This window comes from Myotis brandtii, unplaced genomic scaffold (genome assembly GCF_000412655.1).
Source record: "Myotis brandtii unplaced genomic scaffold, ASM41265v1 scaffold686, whole genome shotgun sequence".
Taxonomy (NCBI): Eukaryota; Metazoa; Chordata; class Mammalia; order Chiroptera; family Vespertilionidae; genus Myotis; species Myotis brandtii.
The window spans coordinates 3,083,578-3,092,512 of NW_005370683.1; the positions used below are offsets into that span (position 1 = coordinate 3,083,578).

Below are 8,935 nucleotides of genomic sequence, written 5' to 3' on the forward strand. Positions count from 1 at the left end.
ATTTTTTTTTTTAATAGGAGGACACCAGCTCCATGCAGGATGACCATTCTTGGCAACATTAGCTTCCAAAAAGGTTTAAAAAAAACCACGTGTTTCTATGTTATGTGAGATTGCAATGGAATAAGGATTCTCATACATCGTTAGTGTAAATGTAAATCAGGGTACTTTTTTTGGAGGAAAATTGTTGATACCCATCAACAGTTTACATGCATAGCCTTTGTCCCAGTGAGTGTGCTGCGCAGCATTGCTGTGCACACCTGCCAGTGCAGGATAAGGTGTCGATGAGGAAATTCGGGTCCAGCACCAAGGTTCAGTGGATGACAGTATATCTAAAAGTGGAATATTATGCAGTCACTGAAAGCATGAGGTAGGCCTACATGCACCAATTTGAAATGTCCACATGTAAAGTGGAAAAAGCAAGTCTCAGCGTGCATAGTTTGCTACTGTTTTTAAGAGGTGTGTTTATGTAACTAGGCTTTACCATCTGAAGGCTCCGCTAGGAATGAATAACAGTGGTTACTTTTGGGGAGGGGGCCTGAGGGACTGGGGGTGAAGAGTAGAAAGGAGACACTCGTGCTTGTTTGAATTTTTTTGCCATGGGCATGCATTTCCTTTTCATTGTTGATGTTTTGAAATGAACCAGACCAGGGAACTGATGATAGAGTTACTGAGTAAAGAGCTCTCAGCAGTGGTGTGTTTCTGAAGGGCTCTGTGTAGCCCAGATACAAAGCCTTGCTGTGTCCAGGGATGTGTGCAAGGGATGCTGCCGACCTCTGGTTACCTACTGGATTCGTGTGGCTCCTTCCCAAGGCCTAGCGGCTTTTCTCATTCCAGTAAACATGGACAGCCGTGCCTCTGTGCCACAAGCCCTCTTTCCCACCTACTAGCAGGGACAGTAGACGTGCAGGTATCAAATGGTGGTCTGTTCATGGCAGAAGAACGGGAAAAGAAATCATGCCTAAACACAGGAGCAAAGTGGAAGCTGTCTGGATATGTTTGCAAAAATTTGTGTTCAGAAAAGTAGGTCGTTTATTATTTATTGTTTATTAAATACCTTCCAAAAGGTCCAAAATACCACTGGGACCTTAGCTAGGACTGCAGCGTATGTGCAAGAATGGCACATACCAAAATATCAGCTCATTAGTTCAAGTCCAAGATAATTTTCCCTTGAAATAGAACCTCCTATTAAGTTGAAATAGTCAGTGGTACAGCATCCTCTAATTTAAAGATTTTAAAAGAAAAACATAATCAGAAGGCCCGGTTTTCAAAATTGCTGCTAAAAGCTAACAAATTAGCTGGAAGGGAGGGATGAAAAGGAATAACCTCTCTTCAAATAATAAATCTACAAAGTCCTCTGCCACAAAAAAGCAGATCCTTGTAGTTTTGGTTTCTTCCCATGAGATAATCACCACCTTGCTAAAAATGGGACCTCCCCCCGCCCCACACACACACCATCCCCAAGTGGGGAAAAAAAACATCCACCCAAACAGTTTCTACTTGTTTTTACCATATATTCCAGGGGTCTATATGGGGTTTTTGTTTGTTTTTACATTTATACAGTTTACATTGCAAGACCCATAAATAACACTCGGAAGATTAATAGGGCCATAGTTTTAAAGACTATTTACATAGCCCCACCATGCATACAGAGCCTTTTTAATATTGGGGGGAAAAAAATCAAAAAAATTGAACTCTCCATCACTAGGCAATATAAATTTGACCATCTAGACTTATAAACCCTGACTAAAATACAAGCAATCATTTCATCCATAAATGCTGTTTCTGGTTCCCTAACAAATCTAGCACTGCAGTGTAACAAACATCTTGCAATTCAGGGATATAAAAATATCAGCTTTAAAATCTGAACTGTACATTATGTACATTAATATTTGCACCGTTAAATTAGGAATACACTTAAGTCTATGAAATACTACATTATAAATAGCAAAGTTTTTTTGTTTTGTTTTTCAATCTGTAGCTGGAGCTAATACAATAATACAAAGTTTACCTGGCTAAAGAGGACTGCAAGGGGACGAGGTGGCCTCGTGGGATGGGGCGCACAGTGTTGGCTGGGTCAGTGTGACTACGTGCATGCCGCACAAGACAGACCGATCAGGCCTGGGCCAACCTGGCGTGGACAACGACAAACACTATTGCTTTACAAAGGCGGCTGAAGTTCTCCGTCGTCTAAAATCAGTACCCCCGTCCAATCACCTTATGAGAGTTTCTAGAAGATTCTCTTGCAGACTGGAAACCAAAGCAGCTATGCAACACCCTAATGTACCTGACTGGCACCGTCCGAGGAGGGTAAATGGGAGAAATCACACCTTCTGAGTGTTAATCTGACACTGTAAACAGCAGTCGGGGGGCTCATGTACATGGGCAAAGCACTTTAAACTATTTTAGCAACTTTCCTACGAAAGAAAAGATATGAGTCAAGAGGGTTAATGGCTAAGTTGAGACAGGACCTCCACAGCTACTGGGTTAAGAAATAATACAGTTTTTGCCCTTGTGTCCCTTTTTCTTCTTGGGTTTAGTCATGCCCGGACCAAACTGAGGCGTGGGGAGTGCAGACGTGGGGCTGGAAAGGTCGTCTGTGTAGTAGGCGTACCTCTGTGGCCGGGGCTGAGGGATCGGTTGTCCAAGAAAATAGCCTTCTTCTTCCGAGTCGGAGGAGGAGGAGGAGGAGGAGCACCAGGAGTCGTCGTCCTCCCCGTAGAGCCCCAGGAAGCGGGGCACCTGCGGGCTCTGCAGCGCGTAGTCGGAGGTGGCGTGGGCATAGCGCCCGTAGAGGTCGGCGTTCTGGATGTACGCCTGGATCTCCCGGGCGCTCTTATTCTGGATGAACTTCTCGTAGTTGTCGGGCGTGTACAGCCGCAGCCTGTCCTTGGGAGGGTACTTCCTCTCCGTGACCAGGTTCAGGGCGTTGTCGGAGCGGGACTTCCTGCTCCTCCGGCGGCGGTGGTGGTGAGGCCGGGACCCTCTCTCCTCAAAGTGGTACACCCGCCTCCGCGTCCTCTCGCTCATCGGGGGCTGCCGGATCTCCAGGTTGTCATAGCTCCCGTTGTCGATGACGTCATCAGAGAACTTGACCTGCTGGGGCCTGGACTGGGACTTGGATCTTCGGAGCACTGGCAGGTGGACTGGTTTCTCCTCGGGCATGATTTTCTCTGGGCACAGCTCTGAACCGAGGCTCTTTAAGGACTCGGCGCTCCGGTGCAGCATGGAAGAGTTCAGAGTCCCCATGTTGCTCATCTTCTCACAATCTTCTGCCTCTATCTCCTCAAAGTTCTGCAGAGAATATAAGGATGGCCTTGGCTTACTTTCTCCATCCACCGAAGCCCCTACGAGAAAAACCAAGACAAGGTGTGAGTCTCAGTGACCCTAATAGTCTGACAGTTATTACAAACAAGCTACTGAAAGGAAGCATTTCAAAGAAAATTCTCCTCAATTTCAATATTTGATTACCACCCACCAAGTAAACGCAACACTGCATATAAAGAGAGGAGGTATGAATTTTATTACTGACCCAAGGGGCACAGCCTTTCTTAGGAGTCCAGTTGTTTTGGAGCCAAACACTAGTTACAGAACATGGCATGAACAGCAACAATGTAAAAGCTCTTCATAAAAATCTCATGATTAGCCCTGGCTGGTTTGGCTCAGTGGATAGAGTGTCGGCCTGCGGACTGAAGGGTCCCAGGTTTGATTCCGGTCAAGGGCACAGGCCAGAGTTGTGGGCTCGATCCCCAGTGTGGGGCATGCAGTAGCTGATCAATGATTCTCTCTCATCATTGATGTTTATCTCTCTCTCTCTCTCCCTCTCCCATCCTCTCTGAAATCAATAAAAATTTATTTTAAAAAAATCTCACGATTACAGTAGGGCCCTGACTTACGAGTTTTATTCGTTCTGTGACGGAGCTCGTAACTCAAATTACTCGTATGTCAAATCATAAAGTGAACGAGTGAGACACGTGATGCTGGGCTGATGTTGTGGCGTTCACTGTGACGTTTGCTGCGCCAACTAGCGGTGGGGTATCTGAAGCTGGCTCATAACCCGAATTTTAGCTCGCAACTCAAAGCAAAAAATCGACCGAGAGACGGCTTGTATCTCCAAAAACTCGTTAGTCGGAACACTCGTAAGTTAAGGCCCACTGTACTTTATTCACATGACATGGAGGAATTCTGCCTCTCAATCCATTAAAGCCAGATTGCTTCACCTGAGCATCTCCATCAGTCCCTTCCTTTGCATCCACATGGCCACTGTTATCGTCCTCCTCTTACACCTACACTCATTTTCCTCATTGCATACCGAGACTGTGGTCAGCAAGCCACAGCCCAAGGGCCACATCCGGCCCACAGCCTATTTGTGGATAGAGTTTCATTGGAACACAGCCACACCTACTCATTTACGTATTATCTACGGTTGCTTTCCACAATGGCAGTGCTGAGTATGTGCAACAGAGGCTGTGTGGCCCAGAAGGTCTATCTAGCCCAGGGGTGGGCAAACTTTTTGACTCGAGGGCCACAGTGGGTTCTTAAACTGGACCGGAGGGCCGGAACAAAAGCATGGATGGAGTGTTTGTGTGAACTAATATAAATTCAAAGTAAACATCATTACATAAAAGGGTACGGTCTTTTTTTTTTTTTTAGTTTTATTCATTTCAAACGGGCCGGATGCGGCCCGCGGGCCATAGTTTGCCCACGGCTGATCTAGCCCTTCACAGAAGAAGTTTGCCAGCCCCTCTCCTAGACTGCCATCCAGTCTTCTTCCCCTTCAACCCAGGAAATAACATGTCACCTCCAGATTAGTCTTACTTTGAAACTTTTCCCAAAACTGATACTGTTCCCCCTTTTTAAGAGGGCCCAGGCAAGTAAAGATAAATGAATACCCAGCAGACAGGAAGTGACAGTAAGGACAGGTGTGGACTGGTGTCTAGTAGGTACTACATAACTTCCTACTTTCTAAAGGGAGCCTAATTCAGTCTGTATTGTTAAGGAATGTCTAGCCCTAACACTTTATGTGTACCAAATGATGTCTATTTTTTGATAAACGTTAAACTCCTAATATAGGACCTAAAACACAGGAGATGCTAATCCTGGCCAGTGTGGTTCAGTTGATTGGAATGTCGTCTGTGCACCAAAAGGGCACATGCCCCAGTTGCAGGTTTGATCCCCGGTAGGGGGCATGCGGCTGGCAGCCAGTCAGTGTGAGAACACTGATGTTTTTTTCTCACTCTCCTGCTCCCTAAAAATTAATTTAAAAATCTTAAAAAAATTTAAAAACAAAACAGGAGGTGCTTCATAATTTAGTCTCATCCACCGCTGCTCAACTCCCCTTTGACAAGTCCAACAGAAACCCGGGGGGTCGCTGGCTCATCCCTCCTTGCCGCTGCAGCACCTGGCACAGGGGCATTCCTGGCGGCGGGCAGCCGCTAAAGCCTTTCCTGTCTACATTACGGAAATGTCACCTTTATGAAAGGACTGGATGTCATTTGTCTGACTATAATTAGCCAGGTAACATTTTTGCATCCAAAGACAATTATTGCAAATATGAGATACAGGAGGGAATCTGGGTTCCAGGCTTGATCTTGCCTTTAAAAACCTCTGTGCAGTTAGGCATTTAGCCTCTGGTAATTCAAGTTCTTTATTTAGAAAATGCAATAATATCCACTCTCTACAGCTCAAGGTCATTTTAAGGATACAATATGGATAACTGATAGGAATGTGCTTTGAAAACATTACAGTGAAATTATTTTATATTCTGGGTTAAAAACTATTCAGCTATTTTTGAGCTATCTGTTGCCACAGGGCAATGCAGGGAAATACAAAAAATGTTATGAGCTTATAAAGTGGCAGACTGATTTTAATAACTTGAATTTTATACAGTACAATCCAAAGAGTACAGTATCTTTCAGACACAGATACAGACTCCATTATCGAAGTAAGTCAGTTTCTTCCTCTTTAAAATAAGTGTAATGAACCTGGCCGGTGTGGGTCAGTGGTTGAGCGTTGACCTATGAATCAGGTTACCATTCAATTCCCGATCAGAGCCCATGCCTGGGTTGCAGGCTCAATCCCCAGTGGGGACGTGCAGGAAGTAGCTAATCAATGATTCTCTCTCATCATTGATGTTTCTATTTCTCTCTCCCTCTCCCTTCCTCTCTGAAATCAATAAAATATATATATTAAAGAAAAAGAGTATATATCTATTAAGAATATGTATGAATATACATATGTGTGTGTGTGTGTACATATATGCACACACATTTGCATGTTTGTTTTGCTATACGGTGTTTGGCATTGGATGAGACTCCTTCCTTCCCTTGGTCTCCAGTTTTAATTAACGTAGCCCCTCCTGGCGCTGAACGGTAAATTTTCACAACAGACTTTTTAGTGGCTCTTTTTCCAAACACCGTATAATCCCTAGATTACGTACCTGTGATGTTAGACAAAGCCAGAGAATCCATAGAATCCCGGACGCTCTGCTCCGGTTTCAAGTCTGACAAGCACTCCAGGGAATCTTCATACCATTGTGCTTGATCATGATTGTATCCCGAGGCCCCATGGTCCAGATCCAGCTCCTGGAGCCTTCTGCTGCTTGCCGGGCCTGGGTGGCTGCCGTACGCAGAATCTCCCAGGCCATCTTGGGACTGTGCCCAATACATATCAGATTGGTATTTTTTACTCGCGAGGCTCTGGTTATTTTGCTTTAACTCGGCCTTATTTTTAACCATGTTATCAGATATCCAATGCTCACTGGCTCGAATATCGATCTCATTGGGCTGCTGCTGAAAGAGGCTTTTATCACCAAACTTGAGGAGGAGCTGCGTCATATAATCTTCATGCTCGGCCCATTCTTCGGGGTCTTCTGGGGTTTCGTGCTCGACTCTGCCTTTCCAAAAGTCTTCATTGACAAAACCTGCTCCCTGCCTGGACAGACTCAGGTCATCCAGCTTCCGGGAAAGGGTGTCGTCGGCATTGCCTGAGAGGCCAGGGAACTTGTAGTTGAGAGCAGGGGACAAGAGGAGAGACTGTCTGCACTGGTCCGCTGACCGGCTGCTTTTGCCCATCCGGACACTTCTTCTGGAGTCTCTCGACCGGGCGGACTGAAACGCAGAGTCGGAGGAATCGGAGGCGTGGACGTCTTCGCCGAGGCTGCACGTTTTTGAGCAATAGATCTGACCTTGTTTGGGGAGGAAGGGACACCCCAGCAGAGAGGCTTTGCACTGGGCACAGGAGAAGCAGGCTTCTGTCGCGTGCCAGTGCTGCCCGTCGTAGGTCATCTGGGCGTGGTCCACACCTGTTTTGAAAAAGGATAGAACAACAGGCGATAGTTCAACGTTGAGACAAAGGGAGAAGGAAGAGATGGAAAGAGGGGTGATGGGAATGTTCTGCTTCTTGATAGGGTTGTGGGTGACACAAAGTCCGTATCTGCGAAAATTTATTTGTAACCCCCAAATCAATACTTGCAGTTTTCAAGGTCATTTGCGGACATGTGCAGAGGGGTGAAAAGTTTGAGTTGACCAACATATATGCTCCCAGGTGAGGTCAAACAAGGTGACCCTCTGCCTTTGTCTCTGCTCTTGTGCTTTCAACAAGTGGCATATTCGTGGTCTACTTATACCATGTTTTCTTTAGATTTTTGTACTTTTTTGGTGCTTTTGCTATTTAAAAGGCCCTCAAGCATAGTGCTGAAATGCTGTCTAGTGATCCTAAGTACAAGAAGGCTGTGATCTGTGTGTTAGATAAGCTTCAGTCAGTCACACGGTACAGTGCTGCTGGCTACAAGTTCAATGTTAATGAGCCAACAATATGTGTGACTAGGGACGGGCAGGAACCTATCCCTGTATTTCCCCTAGGAGCAATGCTCGGTATTCTGTAAGTCAGGCAACTCTGTCGAAGGCAAATCCCTCAAACGAGAATGGATTCTATATTCATTTGTCAAAACTCATAAAACTGAAACATTTAAGAGCTGTACATTTCACTATATGTAAATTATACCTCAATTTTAAAAAAACAAAACAGACTGTGGAGAATCCTAAAGGCTGATGGGAAGGAGCCTGAGCAGACAGGCCGGGCTGTGACTCACCGATGTGCTCGCCGCAGGTCTCGCAGTACTCCGCATACAGAGACTCGAAGCAGCCACAGCAGAACGGGCGGCCGTCCTTCATGATGTACCTCTGCCCTCCTAGGACCGTCTCACACTCAAGGCAGCAGAAGTGCTTCATGTGCCAGTGGCGACCCTCCGCTTCCGTGCACTCATCCGCAAAAATTATCTGTAAGAGGAATGTGAAAGCAGAGGATGACAGAACACTGTGAGCTATTTCCAAGGCCACGCCGCTTCGATGGCTAACCTTGTTTCTTACAGCCCCAAGCTTTCCTCTAACTTGCTTTAGCTATAAAACAAGAGCAGTCATTGAAAATGTGAAAAAAGAGAACCTAAGTGCTTGTTCAAACTTTATAAATGTCCAACCCCTATGCTGTCCACCTGAAACCAATATAATAGTGAATGTCAACCATAACTGAAAAATAAAACAGATTTCTTCATTGGAGATAATTAATTTGGTCATTATTTTGCTCCCCAAACGCATTTTATTGGCATAATCTGGCAAAGAAGACATTAACATTGAAATGATTCAGTGGTCTGTGTTTTAATAGAAAACTCATAAAAATGTCTGTGGAGTCAACATTTACAGCAATCCAGACGCTGGGCTGTGTGAGCTACACTGTATAGCTGCTGCTACGCTTAACCTGGTGGCCATCGGCAGACTAAAGACTCTGTTCTTTTCATTTTCGGTTTCAAAAAATTTTCAAATATCACATTATTGAAAAAAAAAGCAACTTTAAAAAAAACCAACCCAAACAAATGTATAAAGAAAAAACTGAACATTCACTGTCGCTGAGTGAAGGAGACTCAGGAAAAACACACACACAC

At 45.1% G+C, this 8,935-nt stretch overlaps 1 protein-coding gene across 2 annotated transcripts in view; it reads right to left on the reverse strand.

The window, feature by feature from the left end:
• Window positions 1-1,025: 1,025 nt before the first annotated feature.
• PRICKLE1 (prickle homolog 1) overlaps window positions 1,026-8,935 on the reverse strand; it is a 23,301-nt gene continuing 15,391 nt past the window's right edge. For both annotated transcript variants that reach the window (XM_005881697.2, XM_005881698.2), the window contains exons 6-8: window positions 8,090-8,276; window positions 6,437-7,300; window positions 1,026-3,344 (exon numbers count right to left, since the gene is read on the reverse strand). In XM_005881697.2, the coding sequence (XP_005881759.1) occupies window positions 2,485-3,344; window positions 6,437-7,300; window positions 8,090-8,276 (1,911 nt within the window). In that variant the 3' untranslated portion in view covers window positions 1,026-2,484. The remainder of the gene's footprint in view (window positions 3,345-6,436; window positions 7,301-8,089; window positions 8,277-8,935) is intronic.